This window comes from Boleophthalmus pectinirostris, unplaced genomic scaffold (genome assembly GCF_026225935.1).
Source record: "Boleophthalmus pectinirostris isolate CB_2022bp ecotype Guang Dong unplaced genomic scaffold, ASM2622593v1 HiC_scaffold_21, whole genome shotgun sequence".
Taxonomy (NCBI): Eukaryota; Metazoa; Chordata; class Actinopteri; order Gobiiformes; family Gobiidae; genus Boleophthalmus; species Boleophthalmus pectinirostris.
Window position 1 is genome coordinate 34480464 of NW_026571175.1, and position 19445 is coordinate 34499908.

Here is a 19445-nt window from a genome sequence, read left to right on the forward strand (position 1 = left end):
CTGGTTTAGACCTGATTTAGACCTGGTTCACTTCTGGTTTAGTCCTGGTTCAGTCTTTGGTTTTGACCTAGTTTTAGTCCTGGTTTAGTGCTCGTTTACACTTGGTTTAGTCCTGGTTTTGTCTTTGTTTAGTCTTGGTTTAGACCTAGTTTGGTCCTGGTTTAGTCCTGGTTTAGTCTTGGTGTAGAACTAGTTCAGTCCTGGTTCAATCCTGTTTCAGTTATGGTTTAGTCCTGGTTTAGATCTGGTTTAGACCTGGTTTAGACCTGGTTCAGTTCTGGTTTAGTCCTGGTTCAGTCCTGGTTTAGTCTTGGTTTAGACCTGGTTTAGTCTTGGTTTAGTTCTGGTTCAGTCCTGGTTCAGTCTTGGTTTAGACCTAGTTTAGTCCTGGTTTAGTCTTGGTTTAGTCTTGGTTTAGTCCTGGTTCAGTCCTGGTTTAGTCCTGGTTCAGTCCTGGTTTAGTCCTGGTTCAGTCCTGGTTTAGATCTGGTTTAGACCTGATTTAGACCTGGTTCACTTCTGGTTTAGTCCTGGTTCAGTCTTGGTTTTGACCTAGTTTAGTCCTGGTTTAGTGCTCGTTTACACTTGGTTTAGTCCTGGTTTTGTCTTTGTTTAGTCTTGGTTTAGACCTAGTTTGGTCCTGGTTTAGTCCTGGTTTAGTCTTGGTGTAGAACTAGTTCAGTCCTGGTTCAATCCTGTTTCAGTTATGGTTTAGTCCTGGTTTAGATCTGGTTTAGACCTGGTTCAATTCTGGTTTAGTCCTGGTTCAGTCCTGGTTTAGTCCTGGTTCAGTCCTGGTTTAGTCCTGGTTCAGTCCTGGTTTAGATCTGGTTTAGACCTGATTTAGACCTGGTTCACTTCTGGTTTAGTCCTGGTTCAGTCCTGGTTCAGTCTTGGTTTAGACCTAGTTTAGTCCTGGTTTAGTGCTCGTTTACACTTGGTTTAGTCCTGGTTTAGTCTTTGTTTAGTCTTGGTTTAGACCTAGTTTGGTCCTGGTTTAGTGCTGCTTCAATCCTGGTGCAGTTCTGGTTTAGTCCTGGTTTAGTCTTGGTTTAGACCTGGTTTAGTCCTGGTTCAGTTCATTAATGACATCACGAACCACTTACCCCCACTTAAAAAATCCCGACGACACCACTGGGTAAAAGGAGCAGTTCACATGAAATCTTCAGCATTTTGACCTTTGCAGATGTAAACAGACGAATAATAAAGAATTACTCAAACGTGCGAATGAAACAAAACACAAGTCCAGGTCTGTTTTTGACGAGATAACAACATTTTCACACGACTAAACGCTCACAAGAGTCATTTTTTGCGTAATATAGAACCTGTAAGTAAAACCAGGCGACTCTTAATTATTTTTTCTAACTTGAAACGAGTCTGTTCATCTTTAATCTCCATTTACATCAAGTGTAAATAAACCCCAAATCAAACGTCCAAATATTTTCACCAAACTCATTTCGTAAGCCTCGCGTGAGCTGTTTACGGTTTGTTTTCTCCTCCAGTCCGCAGCCCCTCGTCGTACCAGCGCTAAGTGAAGACAGACCAGTCAAACCCAGTCACCTCCTCTCCTCCTCTTCTTCCTCCTCCTCCTCTTCCTCCTCGTCTCCTGTTCACAGCCGCTCCTCCACACGTGTCCCGCTGTTTTTTTACAAAGCTCCAAACACAAACCCGCCCTCTGAACGGTTTGAGTCGTTGGGAAATCAGATTAAATTAAACCTGTACCTGATTTTTCTTCCATGTATTTAAGCAAAATTATGTCATTAAGCGGCAGCAGCGGCAGAGCAATTTCAGGGTTGTAATCGTCCAAGTGATTCTTTAAAAACACAGTGGAGAATCCCTGTATCATTCGTTCATTTGTTTTTCAAAATAAAACCAAAAATAAGAAAAAAATATGAAAAAAAACCCAAACTATTTTCTTCATTATTTGTCTCCAAAACCAAAATGATAAAATTGATAATGATTGTTTTTTTTGTTTCAGTTTTTAATTTTGTGTTTAAATGAATAATGAAAAAACGGAGACTGGGACCAGACCAGGACCAAATTGAGGCTGAGGCCAGGACCAGGTCAGGACTGAAATCGGGACTAGACCAGGGTGGGGACCAGGACCAAACCGGGACTGAGACCGAGACCAAATCGGGACAGAGACTGGGACCAAACCGGGACTGAGACCGGGACCAGACCAGGACCTGAGACCGGGACCAGACCGGGACCAAACTGGGACTGAGACCGAGACCAAATCGGGACTGAGACTGGGACCAAACCGGGACTGAGATCAGGACTGAGACCGGGACCAGACCAGGACTGAGATCGGGACTGACACCGGGACTGAGACCAGGACTAGACTAGTACCATACTGAGACTGAGACAGGGACCAAACCAGGACTGAGACCAGGACTGAGACCGGGACGGAGACCAGGACCAGACCGGGACCAGACCAGGACTGAGACCAGGACTGAGACCAGGACTGACCAGGACTGAGACCAGGACTGACCAGACCAGGACTAGACCAGGACTGAGACCGGGACCAAACCGAGACAAGACTGGGAGCAAACCGGGACAGAGACCGGGACCCAACTGGGACCAGACCCAGACCAAACTGGGACCAAAAGAGGACTGAGACCGAGACCAAGACCGGGACTAAGACCGGTTTAGTCCTGATTTAGTCCTGGTTTAGACCTGGTTTAGTTTTGGTTCAGTCCTGGTTCAACCGGCATCGAGGTTTAAGTCTTGGAATTTCATGTAAACACAAAATCAAAAACTGTAAAAACGAATCATTATTGTTTTTTGTTTGTTTGTTTGTTTGTTTTTGGAGAAAATAGAAGAAAAGAAGAACATTGTAGTTTTTTTTGTTTTTTTTTCTTTTGGTTTTATTTTGAAAACCGAATGAACAAATACAATACACGGATTGTGGAGCACTTCCTGTATTTTATTGTCTTCCACGTGATGTCATAAGGTGGAGCAGAGTGTTTTCAATTTGAGAGAAAAGTGTTTGAAAGTTTGTGATTTCAACATGTGTGAAAGAAACAAAACACAACTCCAGGTCTGTTTTTCGATGAGGAAACATTAGAACATAGATCAGAAAACCCTTTAAATCACAACTAAAACTTTTTTTTTTTTTTTTTTTAGATTTGAAGATGTTCACTGAGAGTCTCTGTTCACAGACTCACCACCACATGTGTTCTGTTTGTGTTCTGGTTCATTTTACAAGCTCCAAACACAAACCCGCCCTCTGAACGGTTTGACTCTTTGTGAAATCAGATTAAATTAAACCTGTACCTGATTTTTCTTCCACATGTTTGAGCAATTTTTTGTCTTCTGTACAATAAGCCACTTGTAAAGGTTCTGTATTAAGCAAAACTGACTCTTGTGAAGCTTTGAGACATGTTCGAATGCTGTTACCTCGTCGAAAACAGACCTGGAGTTGAGTTTTGTTTCATTCACACGTGTTAATTATTAATCTGTGTGCATCCTCAAATCTTAAAATGCTCTGTTCTGCCTAATGATGTCATGAAGCTCCTCTTACCTGCAAAACTTTAAGAGGCAGGAGTGCTACTTGTACACAGATTGTGCAAGATTGTCCTTTTGGTGCTCTTCAGTGTTATCATCAGACGGTTTCACTTCGTGGAAACCGTCTGACCTCACAGCGTTAGGATTCGTTTGCTCGACAGACGGCGGGTACTTTTTTTATTTAACCAATCACTGCTGTTTGGTTGTGACATATGTAATGCACCAAATCCCGTAGGAAGAAGGACAATAACGTCTTTCCCCTTGCTAAAATTCACCAAACATTCTCTTTGTTCCAACTTTAAATCCTCGATCTCTGGAATCTTCGCCAACACAGAATGTCTGTCTTCGTCTACATTCATCTCGACGCTTTGTTTACTGTTGTGCTGCTCCACAAAAGGGACACAGACAGACGCGACGAGTTTGACGTCATGACTTCACAGCTCTTCCCTGATCGGTCGGTGCACGGTCTACAACTTCCAGGATTTTTGCAAACCGTCTAGTGCAGACATGTCAAACTCATGGGCCAAATTTGGCCTACGAGATAATTATATTTGTCTCGCGAGATCATATCAAATATATTAGAGCTGCCCACCGACTACAGAACAACTATAGAGACATTATTTAAAATGTTGTTTTTATTTTATATTCTGCTTGTTCTGGATTCAATGTTTAAGCAAAACCTTTATAAAACATTTATTTTAATAAGAAAAGGTTTAATATTACATGTCTCGAAAGAAGAGAAAACAGGCAGATGTTGTTGAAATTTTTCAATAAATATTTAGTTTGGCCCACTACTTCGTCCCGGTTTTTAATTTTGGCCTCTGTGAATTTGAGTTTGACTCTCCTGATCTAGTGTATTCCGATTCCTGACCGATTCGCTGGAGAGAAATTAAATTGAGAAATTAAATTAAACACAACTCCAACTGATTATTTTAGATTTAAAGATGTTTACTGAGCATCTCCTCTGTCAAATCACTGCACAAGTTTACAGCAAAATTTAAACCCGGACATAAAAATGTAATGACAGTGTCTTAATAATTAATTATTTTCCACTAACATGAATTATACAGATCTGAAGTCATTAAATAAGAGTCTGCAGCCACTAAACCAGCACAAAAACACGTCTGAACCAGGACTGTACAAGAACAAACCAGGTCTGAACCAGGACTGTACAAGAACTAAACCAGGTCTGAAACAGGACTAGGGGTTTGCTTCAGGGGTCAGTTTTGGGACCTTTGCTGTTTCTGATCTTCTTACACCCCCTGCTGGTCATGACTGCAGGATTTTTATTTTATTTTTATTTTTTCACTACTGGGCTTTTAATTTGAAAGTCCACAGTGAATCCTCTGTCAGTGAATTGGTTTGATTGGTTGGTTTGGCAGCGGTTTGGGGCACACAGACTTTGGAGGAAGAAATGGAGCTATTTTTGAGCTCTGATTAAAAGACGGTTTTGTTTATGTCCATGAAATCAATACTGAAAGCTTTTTATTTAAAGAAAATCAAATCTAAAGTTCATCAATATGAGTATATCCTTCAGCACTAAATCCAAACTCAGAGAAATGAGTTCTATCTGCAAAAAGATGAGCCTCAGTCCTGGTTCAGGCCTGGTTTGGTCCAGATTTTAGTTCTGGTTTAGTCCTGGTTTAGTCTTGATTCAGTCCTGGTTTAATCATGGTTCAGTCCTAGTTTAGTCCTGATTTAGTCCTGGTTCAGTCTTGGTTTAGTCTTGGTTTAGTCCTGGTTCAGCCCTTGTACAGTCCTGGTTCAGTCCTGGTTTACTCCCAGTTCAGTCCGGATTTAATCTGGATTCAGTCCTGCTTTAGTCCCAGTTTAGTCTTGATTCAGTCCTGGTTCAGTCTTGATTCAGTCCTGGTTTATTCCTAATTCAGTCCTGGTTTAGTTCTGGTTCAGTCTTCATTCAGTCCTGGTTTAATCATGGTTCAGTCTTAGTTTAGTCCTGGTTCAGTCCCAGATCAGTCTTGATTCAGTCCTGGTTCAGTCATAGTTCAGTCCTGAGTCAGTCCTGGTTCAGTCCTGAGTCAGTCCTGGTTTAGTCATGGCTTAGTCCTGGGTCAATCCTTGGTCAGTCTTGATTCAGTCCTGGTTTAGTCCTGGTTCAGTCCTGGTCCGGTTTATAAGAGTGGATTTCCTCGAGGTTTATTTGAGTTTTTCCTGCAGGTGGAGGCTCTGAGGACAGGGGGCGCTCTGGTACAATCATCCATTTACTTGTTTTCTATTATTTAATCTGTTTGTTTCTGTCCAATGACTTTTTCACTGTTTCCAACTTTCTTAAAACATAAATCAGATCTTTTGTAAAACCCCTGTGAGGCCAGTGCTGTTGTGATTCTGGACTATACAAAGATTAAAGGTCCAGTACCTGATTTTAATTTCCTTTTGCAGAGATAAATGGGCTTTATATTTTGCAGAGTGTAAATGCAGATAACTGGAGGAAAAGAGACAAGAGTCCTGTTTATTTTACAAAGCAACTTATGCGTGATAAATATTCAAGAAAGTACTGACAGGACCACCTTTTTTAAATCAGGTAATCATGGGAAACAAGACGCCTGTCAGAGTCCTGCACGGGGCCATTTTTGGAGACCTGAACCTGTGCAGTACAGCACCACACCCGCGTTAACCTGTGATTATATCAAAGTTAAATCCGCACCCGCCCGGACCCGTCTACATTCCACCTGTTACCCGCCCGTGCCTGTGATAAATCAGGGTCAACCCATTAGTCCGACAACCCAGTAGTCCAGGACTAAACCAGGTCTAAACCAGGACTAAACCAGGACTAAACCAGGACTAAACCAGGACTGAACCTACGCCGTGTCATTAGTGGATTGTAAACACACACATGCCGCAACCGCCGAGCCGATCCCCAGGACTACACCAGGAATGGACCAGGACTGAACCAGGTCTAAACCAGGATTACACCAGGACTGAACCGGGTCTAAACCAGGTCTAAACCAGGTCTGAAACAGGCCTAAACCAGGTCTGAAACAGGCCTAAACCAGGACTACACCAGGACTGAACCAGGACTACACCAGGTCTAAACCAAGACTATACCAGGACTAAACCAGGTCTAAACCTGGACTTAACCAGGTCTAAACCAGGACTACACCAGGAGTAAACCAGTGTCATTAGCATAAATATATACACGTTGCAACCGCTGAGCCAATAGCTAGGACTACACCAGGCCTGGACCAGAACTACACCAGGACTAAAACAGGACTAAACGAGGTCTAAACGAGGACTCAACCAGGTCTAAACCAGGACTTAACCAGTGTCATAAGCATAAAATATATACACGCTGCAACTGCTGAGCCGATCGCTAAGACTATACCAGGACCGGACCGGGACTGGACTAGGATTAAACCAGGTCTAAACCAGGACTTAACAAGGTCTAAACCAGGAGCGCAGTCATCAAGCCAATCACTTTCGCTGATGGTTTTATGTGGTAAAAAACACTAAAAGTCTCTCTCTCAGTCTGGTCCATTGTTCTGAGAAAAGACTGGAAATGTCACTTGTTTCCAGGGCAACGGACGTCCTGGACACGCGTCAAGCATTTTTCTCCCATTCATCCTACATTTCACTCCCCGCCCGTAAAATTCCAGAACATGGTATAAAAGACTAAGTGGGCGGGGCTACAGTTCAGACTCAAACATGTTCCTCATTCAGGGTTTAAATCAGGTCTAGTCCCTTTAATTTTTTTGCGTTTTACTGAAGCCGTCTCTCCTCTCCACAGCTGTGCACCCGGGCGAGCTGAGGCCGTCTCTGCCATGAAGTCCAAGAAGTCCCAGTCCCCGTCCCCGTCCCAGCGCCGTCGGTCCTGCTTCAGCCTGAGGGGGCGCAAGAAGAAGGGCGGGGCCATCCGGGGCAAGCTGCGTATGCGCTCTCTGCCTGGGGCCTTCATCCTGCTGGGCCTCCTGGTGGTGGTGGTGGGTACTGCGCTGGCCGTGGCTGGGTACTGGCCCTACAGGCTGTCCAAGGCCGCGCTGGTGACCGAGGGGGAGGAGTCGCCGTCCGGGTGGAGCGTCGGAGCCAAGGGTCTTCTGTCTTCAGCCAGAGGTGAGGTGTATAGTACTGTAAAAAAGAGTCGATTTATTAACTTATCTAGACTATTGGCTTACATCTTGCCAGTCTGGGCTGATAGTCCACGTGGGCAGGTTATACCTCATTATAAATCTTAGACTCTCTATATTATGTCCATTTAATCTAATTTACAGGCAGATGAATGTCCCAATATTTGGCGCCGCATCAGTATTTATCTGCAGAGTCATTTGTCTGTGTGTGTGACGCCGTACTGCCCCCGAACGCACCTCCATAGTCACTTTTCATGCATGTTTCCACCCGTGCACAGCCATAGATCCATGTGCAACAACACTGAGGCACTGCTTTAAATTACCTTGTATCTGATCAACAATACTGACGATAAATATAAGTGAACTTCAGCGCAGTTTAGGCCAGAAACTAAACTACTGCTTGTTTTGATCAAAGTGCGAGTGTGGAGCAGAGAGGACTGTCCCTAAGCCAGAGGACATAGACTGACAATATTCTAGATTCTATTATTTTTTACAAGGGACATAAAAGGACATTTAGAAGTGCAGACTTGTGATCTGAGAGGAGCCTGTGTCGGTTTTGAAGTTAGTTTTCTTTCTTTCTTGTTGTTTAGCTCTTAGCTGCTGTAGCTCCCACACATAAACACATAAAGTCTATTTCCTTAGTGTTTTCTAGGCCTTGTGTAAAGTGACTATAGTGTTTGTAGATGTTACTGGACCTGCACTGATATGTAAATGAGCTGTGAATAGAGGTGTGAATGATTGGCATTTACACATATAATTAATTACCGCAGCGTGCGCAGCATTTACCGCTAAAGGCTGATAGTGGTAGTTTACTTATTTTATTTACTGGCTAGAATGTGATGCAAAATACCATTAGGTCGACCTACTGTCTTTAATTACGACATAAAGAGGCAGAATAACAATAAATGTCGCCTAAACAAACCCGATACTGCAGTATTTTTTCACTCCGTTTATGGCTGGGCAGTTTAACAAGTTTTAATATTTACAGTTTGGCATTAAACCTCTTTTGTTTAATTGCAAAATAATCTTGTCTTTCCTCTGACCTGTAACTTGGCCTGGATTAAGATTTAATTTAATGCCATACTAAAAAAAATAAAAAATTAGGCAAAGCTGTACCATTACACTGAAGGTGTTCTGCATGTATGTCTATGATGGAATATTCAGCAGTTACCGTAGTGACACAACACACACATTTGCAAACACTACCAAAAAAGTTTTAAGTCAGGGGTCTCAGACTCGCGGCCCGGGGGCCAACTGCGGCCCGCGGAAGGATTTTTTGCGGCCCTCCACTTGATTCCAAAGAATAATGTCAGTGCGGCCCGCGGTAGACGTACGCACAATCCCACCCCCCTACCGCGGGCCGCACTGACAGATGAAGCTGCAGTCGGTGCCCATGCAGATTCACAACAGATTATTAACGCAGTTTACATCCCAAAACTCAATTTACAGCAGTTGTGAAGCAACGAGTCTAAGTGGATCTGTTAATACAAGTACACGTGCACATACGGCGGTCACCGAAGAACCAAAAACAAACCACACGTGGTGGTACACGTGTGAGCACTTCACTTTACGCTCCCACAACCACAGCATCAGAGCAGAGGAGACGCTGACAGAATCCTCCTGTTCATAAGTGTGGGACCTTTATTGGAGGGGCTAATAAGAAATAAAAAGACTTTTGACAGTCTGTTTACCTGTTCAACACTCGGTGCGTAACTTGCTGGCAACTCGATGACCAAGCTCCACGTATGTGTCACCGAAATCCACGCGCACTCAGCGGCAAACACAGCTGTCCCATCAATATGCAAGCACCACAAAACTGCAGTGATCTATTCCAGAGGCTTGGCGACATGTTAGCAAAAAGTACGAGGCAAAAACAAGCGTCTTCCATCCATGTTTGACATACGAGAAGCAGATACACTCCAGTGTGGCGCTTTCACACCGGCAAACGAACCAAAACTGGTCCGATTAATGAACCTCTGTATCCCGGTAGAACAGTGATATCTCCAGTAACTAATACTGATGTTCCCTGTTAATACCGCGGGCGTCCTCATCTCAAATTATTATCATGAACTCATAAAACAGCAACGTAGAACTTTGTACAAACTCACCGCATCAGCCCAGAGTTCGGGTAACAGCAGAAGCCAACAGCGCTCTCCGTAGCGCGCAGCTCCTCAGGACGGCGCTGGAGTCTGGTTCTTGGTCTTCTGTCGTCCTACAAGCGCGTTGGTCAGATGGTCCGGAGGCTCCATCCTCCCATGTGCTGGTTCCAGACAGTGGCGAGCAAGACCAGTGCACAATGATTCGGTCTGAGCGGGTACGTTCCGCCGTCTGCGCGCTGGTTCCGTGTTCCGTGCGGGGAAAGTGAGAAGGCGCTGTGGACTGTACCTACAGGTCTGTGCTGCTCCTGTCCTCCGCGCTCAAGAACCGCGGCTGGTTCCGAGGTGGTGCAAAGCATCCGGACAGAACGTGAATCCAGTTTAGTTGGTGTCCGCATTTGGTTCTTCCGGGAAAAGCGCTTTTCACTCCCCGCTCCACGTCATCTGAGCCCGGACAGAACCGGAGCTGCTCCCGCTGGTTCGGGACTCTGGTTTGGATCTAGTCCGACTGTATTTCTCACACTAGGGCTAAAAGCAGGACATTTTTTTAAAGGTGAATCAACTGAATGGGCGATTGCCTATTGCCATAAAATTCTTTGATTAATTAAAGCCTAAAATAACAAATGCTGGTCCTACATGATCACGGGGAACACGGGGACCTCTGTGCAGGTCCTGAACAGAAGTACACACCCCCATTTTTGACTCACTCTGGAGCCACACGTTCGCACGTACTTGCTCTGATCTTCGTGTATTACATTCTCTGTATTGGCCATTGTTGGTAAAATATTTCGAAAATGAATCGCGGCTGCGTCTGGAAAACAATCTGTTATTGCGCTGGAGTCGTACAGCGCGTCATTACAGGCAGGAGACGCGTTTCTCCCATGATGCATCTAGAATAGTTCCTTTGGACCTGCTGTGTATGGTTTGGACCCGGGTTCGCGTTCACACCAGAAGAACACACGCACCAAATGACCAACTTTGGTGCGGATTCAAGCGAACCGAGACCACCTCTTTTTGAGTCTCGGTCCACTTGAGTTGGTCCGGGTCAGAGTCCGATTGACGCTTTCACACCAACGCAAACGACCTGAGCTAACCACTTCTGGTTCGAATGGATCGTTTGGTGCGCACCAAATACTGTCGGTGTGAAAACACCTAATACAGGTCAAGGCTCACTGATGAGCATCTTCAATCTATCCTGAGGATCTCATACGCTTCCTCCTGCAAGCCAAATATCTCTCAGCTGTACAAGATGAATCGTTGCCAGGTTTCAACCAGCAAGAAGTAGGCAAAAGAAGAAGAGTAGACGTATCAGTTTAAACTTACGTTCTGAATACATTTTCATGTTCTGAACTGTTATTAAAGATTAAGAAAGTGTGTTGCGTGTTGTTCTGTCTCTCTCCTTTTTTCCCGTGCAGCCGCTATTTATCGAATACTCAATGCGGCCCAGCCTCACTCAGACTTTATCTAATGTGGCCCCCAGTAATTTGAGTTTGAGACCCCTGTTTTAAGTTCTTTTAAGCTGAGAACTCAAGAAATAAATGCAAAATGGATTTAGACAACACATTTTCAAGAGCCTCTGATCAGTATGAGCATTCATACACTGATTTGAGTGTTTTTTGTTTTGTTTTATTTTTTTAAACAAAAAATGGTACGAGTGATTTACTGAAAAACTGTTGGCAAATGTAATATTTTTTGAGAATGACTTGTTTGGCAGTACAAAATCAGCTCTCAGTTTCAGTCAGTTTTTTTTGGTCAGATTGTGTGAAACATCGCTGAAATTTATGGTTAAAGCTTCAGACGGAGCAGTGCGTCTAGTTAGCGTCACACTCCCAGAGAATGTTGGTAACTTCAGTTGTAGAATCTCCAAAAAGTCACACACCGCACCTTGAATTTTCACAGTAAAACTCGCATTTCCACACTTTTTGCCAAGCGTGATTTCAATATTGCGTCTAAAATAACAAACTGCATTTTCAATTTGATTTTCATCTCATCTATTTACCTCCTGAACTCTGCCAATTTTCCCGCTCACTTCTGTAATAATCACTCGTTTACGGCGAATCAACGTAATCATCGCTTTCGGTACGAACGTCAGACAAAATCCTGCAAATGCTCCCAGACAAACAGCTTCTACCCGGTCCACTTGTCAGACTTTATTCAGTACAAAATCCCGTACACTTCATTTGCCGGTTTGCATAATTTTGAGGAGGTACATGCATTATTTAATACCCCGAGGCCCGGTGAAATGCAGGCGGCAGCAGCGGAGGCAGAGGCAGCAGAGTGCATGCTGGGAGAGGGGCTGTGCCGGGCTCGGGCTCTGGCTCCGTTTGTGCCTACACTGCACTGCGATTGTTGTAACGGAGGCAGGTTTTCTACGGGGCGAATGTGCTGCGAAATGAAGCCGCAGCTGCAAAAGTGCAACGTCGTTTTCGTTTAGAAGCAACTTTACGAGCAACTTTTCCAATTAGTACAAGCCTGGAATTGTAAATGTTTGTTATTAAAGCTTCTGTATTACACGAAAATTTACTCTTGTGAGCTTTAAAAGTGTGTATCTTTTCTGGTGGAGTTTTTTTTTTTTCCATGTTATTGCTTTGTCTGGAATGTTTCGCAGTATGGCTTTAAACCTTTCTATCGTCATGGAACCCAAACCAGACCAAGTTACAGGTCAGATCTGTGGAGAGGCGACCCGGTTCACAGTCAAAATGCAGTTTTTTGAGGTATTTTTGAGCTGTAAATCCAACTGCACTTGTAGGGAGTATTATCTGTTACATAAAGGTGAGTGGAATGGTTGTAGGGAGTATTATCTGTTACATAAAGGTGAGTTGAACGGTTGTAGGGAGTATTATCTGTTACATAAGAGTGAGTTATTGTGCAGTTGTAGGGAGTATTATCTGTTACATAAGGCTGAGTTGTTGTACGGTTGTAGGGAGTATTATCTGTTACATAAGGGCGAGTTGTGCAGTTGTAGGGAGTATTATCTGTTACATAAGGGTGAGTCATTGTGCAATTGTAGGGAGTATTATCTGCTACATAAGGGTGAGTTTTTGTACCCCCTATCTCCACCCAATTTTGTACTTAGTTGTAGGGAGTATTATCTGTGAAATAAGAGTGAGCTGTTGTCCAGTTGTAGGGAGTATTATCTGTTACACAAGGGTGAGTTGTCGTACAGTTGTAGGGAGTATTATCTGCTACATAAGGGTGAGTCATTGTCCAGTTGTAGGGAGTATTATCTGTTACACAAGGGCGAGTTGTCGTACAGTTGTAGGGAGTATTATCTGCTACATAAGGGTGAGTCATTGTACAGTTGTAGGGAGTATTATCTGTTACACAAGGGCGAGTTGTCGTACAGTTGTAGGGAGTATTATCTGCTACATAAGGGTGAGTCATTGTACAGTTGTAGGGAGTATTATCTGTTGGAAGTATTATCTGTGATATAAGGGCGAGTTGTTGTACATTTGTAGGGAGTATTATCTGTTACATAAAGGTGAGTTGTTGTACAGTTGTAGGGAGCATTATCTGTTACATAAGGGTAAGTTGTTGTACAGTTGTAGGGAGCATTATCTGTTACATAAGGGTAAGTTGTTGTACAGTTGTAGGGAGTATTACCTGCTACATAACGATGAGTTGTACAGTTGTAGGGAGTATCATCTTAGTCATCTTAACGCCATTTTTCAAACTATAACGTCTCCATGGAAACGTGCAACAGGCGGGCCCTCTACCGGAAAAGTTACACAATGCCCCTTTAATACAGAATACCAGCCATCCAAAAAAACAAAAAAAAACAAAAAAAGTTGTGAGTTTAGTGTGATAAATAGTCGATAGAATAAACGTCGGCAGAGGAGACGTCGGTGATGTGATGGAGGGAGAGGATGATGGATGTGAGGAGGTGGAGATGGAGTAAAGGTTGAACCTGAAATGGCAGAAGAAGACAGAAGAAGGAGGGAGTATTTATGCTCCCAGTCAAAAGTTTGGACACTCCCTCTCATTCTGTGGTTTTCTCTTTATTTTTTATCACTTTCTACATTTTATACACATGAGGAAGACATCAAATATATGACGGAAGATTTATAGAGTTATGAAGCGTTTTAACTACGTTTTCTTCTAATGTTTTCAAACCAAATCCTCAAATTTTCCTCCTTCTGCTTCATCGAAAGTATCAAGTTTAGACTTTATCTTTACTAAATTACTCCATTTATCTTCCGTCATGCATTTGATGTCTTCTGTGTGGATCTAAAATGTAGAAACTAGGCTACGTTTACACCGAAATGAATCACCGTATCACCGTATTGGAAACGGATCTGCGTCCAGACACGTCGTTTCTAGGGCTGGGTATCATTAAGAAGTTGCCGATACGATACATACCTCGATACACAGGCCACGATACGATACATATCTCGATACAGTGCACTTTTGATTCGATATGATATATTTCAAATCGATTCGATACGGTTCAATAAAAAATAAAGGCTACATCATGTCTGTGATACTAAAAGTCTTTGTTAAATCACTTTTTGTGCAAAGTTCATATGAAACACAAACATTTTAATCATCAAAACAGTAAAAATGTCAAATGTGTCGCATAAATGAGTTTCCTTTCACTCCACAAGCAACAAAACTGTAGCTCTGTAACAAAATAATTTAGTAAAACACACCTAAAAATACTCTTGGTGATATATCGATACAGTAGCCCACGATATCGATACTGTATCATCACATTAAATGATACGATATATTGATATTCCGATATTTTTGCACGCCCCTAGTCGTTTCTGTGACTGCAAGTCTTCCCTCTCCACACAGCTTTGAGCATATTTGTTTAAGGTTTACAGAAACGAACCTTAAAACCACATTTGCATAAACTGAGGATAAAAAAAAACAGCTCGCTCCTTGTGCGCTGATGCGGTTCAGCTTCTGTCGGTCTAAAGGACACGACTCGGTGGAATATGAACACACCTCTGTCACTGATGGACAGAGGGGTGTTCTGCTGATGGTGAGTCTGTTCTGCGTTTCTGTCAAGTTGGAGATGGTTCATGTGAAACTTTTCAGAGATTATACGTCTGCAGGTCGTACGCACAGACACATGTTTATATGAATGGACATATATTCTAGCCTCTTAGTGTTTTGCAGTGAATTATTTCGCGGCGCACAGACCTACATCAGTGTTTTCAGGCGTCCACACAGTGCCGGATCAGATCTGTACTCAGATGAATTCGTGGGAGACGGAGACACCAGATCGTTCCGTCTCTGGAGCCGTTTTCCATCGGATTAGTGTGAACGAACACTGCATCCACAACGAAAACGACTCGAATACAAACTAGTGTGGACGGGACCTTAGTAAGAAAAAAGAGTAACATTTTAGTTTAGGCACCACATTTTAAAAGCTTGCTAATAATAAAATGCATAATAAGTGCTGAAGTATTTATAAAGTACTTCCAATGCATTTTTGACTAAAGCTGTATTTTGCAAGTATTAAGATTCACATTCAGGGATGTAATAATATTCAAATCTCTCGGTACGATATTTTCACGATATACATCTCACGGTACGATATTTAATGTGATATTTTGTGGAGGCTATTAACAGCTAAAACTGTTAATATGCTATTTTTTTCCTCTTAAAATGCCTTGACAAGACTTAATCCAAAGAACTAAGACTTAAAAGTGTTAGAACTGTTATTTCTTCTTGTCGTCTGCACTGAAATAGAACAAAGGATCATGGTCTATGTAGTTCCCTCTTTCTTTTTTTTTTAATCTATTGCTGCACCATAACTCTTAATTTAAACAAAGAGACTTGTAATTCGATATTTTGTGATGGTCCACGATATTATTGTGAGAACTCTGACGAAACGATATCACAATATTTTGATTATTTTCTTTATTTGCACTACAGAATGTGTCATACCAAAAGTGCAAAGCAGTGATCAAAGCATTTTTTTCTTTTACTGTAGTTTATTTTTGTTCACTACATTCCATTTGTGTCATTCCTAGTTTTGCTGTTCTTGGCTGCAGTATTTATAGCTTTGGGTTTTTAAAGGAGTTTACGGCCGATCCTCTGTCAGGAGAATCACGTGGTCTGGACAGATGAAAGGGTTTTATGTTTTTATTAGATTAATATGACATGTTTATAGAGCAAATTTCAAACAAATAAAGACAAGGTTCAACATTTGTGGGTTAGAAATGTGTGTATTTTTTCCAAAAACAGTAAATCTCGAGACTGAGTTAGGTCTTTATTTTATATCTTTGTAATTCTCAATGGTCCAAGGGAGGTTCCATAGTGTCTAATATCATTTACATTCATGACATAAACAAATAATTTAACTGTATTTTTTAACATATTTTTCATTTTGTGTGTCTCCTTGCTCAAGATCATTCTAAAGGTTTTCAGGAAAGGTTCATTTCTGTCCTGTCAATGTGATTTTTTTAGTATCGATACCTGCTCAAATGAGTTTCGATACTAGTTTTAGTATCGATATTAGTATTTTTCTATACTTTTGACAATCCTACATCCTAATACCATTTACATTCATGACAAAAACAGATCATTTAACAGTATTTTTAACATATTTATCATTTTGTGTGTCTCCTTGCTCAAAATAATTCTGAAGGTTTTCAGAATTTCTGTACTGTGTATGTGATTGTTTTTAGTATCGATACCTGCTGAAATGAGTATCTAGTTTTAGTATCAATTACTAGCTGATTTTTAAATTCTTTTGACAACCCTACAACCTACATTCATGACAAAAACAGATAATATAACAGTATTTTTTTTACGTAATTTTCATTTTGTGTGTCTCCTTGCTCAAGATAATTCTAAAGGTTTTCAGGAAAGGTTCATTTCTGTCCTGCCAATGAGACTTTTTTAGTATTGATACCTACTCAGATCAGTATCTTGTTTCAATACTAGTTTTAATATCGATATTAGTCATTTTTAACATATTTTTTGACAGCCCTACAACTTAATATCATTTACATTCATGACAAAACAGATAATTTAATAGTATTTTTAACATATTTGTCTTTTCATGTGTGCCTCGTCGCAACCAGCTCAAAATTATTTTAAAGACATTCAGGAAAGGTTAATTTTTGTCCTGTGAATGTGACTTTTTTAGTATTGATACCTGCTCAAATGGATATCTAGTTTCAGTACTAGTTTTAGTATCAATTAGTATCAGATTTTTCGATATTTTTGACAACCTTACAATCTAATACCATTTGCTTTCATGACAAAAACAGAAGATAAATAATAGTAATAATACAGTTTATTTATGTAGTGGTTTTCAGGACACTTTAAGAAGCTTTAAGCCGGGTGAACATTGTGTGTGATTTTAGGCCCTTTTTGAGGCGATTTTTCACTTACAACTTAATCGTGTGTTGTGCTTCGTGTAGTAAACATGTGGTAATGAGAACCGATTAATACCTCACGACCGGCTCCTGATCGGCAATCGTAGGTCATAGAATATCAAACATCAAAATGTTTGAAATCCAGTCGCCTCTCGTGAGGGTTTCTCTCTGTTGAAGTCGTCCGTTCAGTGTGAGAACATGACTCATGAGCTGTGAACTTTTAAACCTGTGAATTGGTCGTACAGTTTGAGCTGGGGCTGAGTGAAACCATCAAAAATATCGCACACTGTATGTTCAAAATCCGTGTATAATTTGTTCATTCATTTTTCAATATAAAACCAAAAATAAGAAAACGAAAAAACTAACATTTTCTTCATTATTTGTCTCCAAAACCAAAATGAAGAAACGATAATGATTTGCTTTTTCAGTTTTCGTTTTTGTGTTTATGCCAGACGTTTGTGCCGCATACGGACTGAACCAGGGCTAAACCAGGACTAAGCCGGTCTCAGTCCTAGTCTGGTCCCGGTCTCAGTCCTGATCACCCAACCGCACATCCGGGCCCGTCCTGACACTCAGTTTAGTCCTGTTTTAGTCCTCGATCAGTCCGTATGTGGCGCCAAAGTCCAGTATCGCAGTTTAAGTTTCAGAAACGGGAAACGGTCGTTATCCATTTTTTCCATTTTTCATTTAAACACAAAATCAAAAACTGAAAAAACGAATCTGTTTTTTTCATTTTGGTTTTGGAGACAAATAATGAAGAAAATTGTTGTTTTTTCATTTTCTTATTTTTGTTTTTAGTTTGAAAAATGATTGAACAAATGATACACGAATTGTCTGGCATTACAGAACACGTATTAAAACAGTCAAAGTATAGTAAAAGTATAAACAGATAATACAGGATCATTTTTTAACAGTTTTCTCTTCTCCTTTCTCTCTTTGCAGCCGGCCTGGTGCACAGCGAGCGCATGAAGCTGCTGGGACCCGTCATCATGGGCGTGGGGCTGTTCATCCTGATCTGCGCCAACACCGTCCTGTACGAGAACCGCGACCGGGAGACGCAGATGCTCCTGGCGCAGATGAGGAGCGTGATCTGCTCCGTGTCGGCCGCCGTCCCCTCCGCCGACCTCCAGGAGATAGCCGTCGCCAACTCCATGACCAAGCACTACCAGTGGGTGAGCAGCCTGCCCGCCGCCCACCTCAACATCCTCTGCCTGCAGCAACTCGCCTGCTCCGAACCCATTCTCCGCACCAGAACGGGCGAAAGGGACTACCACCAGGCCGTGCTGCAGACCCAAGCGCTGCACCACCAAGAGTCCGAATCCACGCCGTCCCTGAAATCGTCCAAATCGAACTCTTGCAACTCCAGCCAGACGGATTTCAAAGCGGAAAACGTCACGCCGAAACGAAACATCCCGCTGGTCAAAGTCAACAACTGCCTGGTTTCGGCGAGCTCCATGTCGACGTTGGGCGTGGAGGACAGCGTGGACGTTCGGCTCTCGCTGCCCCGGCGGTGCCACAGCCTGAGCTATAGGACTAACCCTTACAAACACGGCGTCCACTTGAAGGCGCTCATCAAGGCAAGCGACCCGGACACGAAGCAGCTGGTGGGGCAGCGGGGCGAGCACAGGTCCCACGTTTGCGTGAGCATCCCGGGACAAATCGTGGATAACATGTCCGAGGAGATGACGCACCGGAGCTGGCCCAGACTGGACTTGGGAATCGGGAGACGGTATCTGAAATTGGAAAACAAGGAGGATTCCGTGGACAAATTGCTGGACCAGTTGGAGAATCAGTGCTCGCAGTGGGATAAAAGCTTCGGATCGGGACCTTTCCAGTGACGGGAACGTTACGGAATATGCTGCGTTGTTTTTTTTTTGCGTTGCCGTAGTGAATCTGCGAATTTTCCGAGCTAGATGTCCTTTCGTAGCCACTTACAGTACTAGTAAAACTTAACTGGCTTCACCGGTGGGTTGAACTGGCTACCCTCCGTTTAGCAGGCGAACGCTTAACGCACTACACCACCGATGGCTTTTCCCGGAGTATATTTTTTTCTTTCGGAAGTTTGAAATATGCAAACAGTGAAAGGATTACTGTGAGATACAATTTGTCCGGATCTTCCAAACACACGGATCTTAAGTGGAGTTTGTTTATGCAATCAGAGGAGTTGACGAGACTCGACGCGGAGCTAAGTGAAGCGTTGTTTACGAGCGTTCGCTTAGCAGAACTCCGCACGCTAGCCATTCCAACTGCGGTTTGGACAGAGCTGGACTAACTGAGTATTATTTTCACTGTGGAAAAGGGATGGGACGAGACGCGAGCTCCACGAGACGAGACGAGATACAAAACTGGGCCCAAGAGAATCTGTGTGTCGTTCGTTCATGTATTTTTTCAATATAAAACCAAAAATAAGAAAATAAAAAAAA

General features: G+C 42.5%; 1 protein-coding gene across 1 annotated transcript; it reads left to right on the forward strand.

Annotated features, from left to right (window-relative positions):
• The first annotated feature begins 7286 nt into the window (after positions 1-7286).
• Positions 7287-18860, forward strand: tmem200b (transmembrane protein 200B). The gene is made up of 2 exons (XM_020928419.2): positions 7287-7575; positions 17965-18860. The coding sequence occupies exons 1-2, from the start codon at positions 7287-7289 to the stop codon at positions 18858-18860; spliced, it is 1185 nt and encodes a 394-aa protein (XP_020784078.2).
• The last annotated feature ends 585 nt before the right edge of the window (positions 18861-19445 follow it).

Bases quoted from the DNA above. Each gene is read 5' to 3' on its own strand.
- tmem200b (XM_020928419.2), top strand. From the start codon at position 7,287: ATGAAGTCCAAGAAGTCCCAGTCCCCGTCCCCGTCCCAGCGCCGTCGG. The intron at 7,576-17,964 runs GTGAGGTGTATA...CTCTCTTTGCAG, and splicing joins TCTTCTGTCTTCAGCCAGAG to CCGGCCTGGTGCACAGCGAG.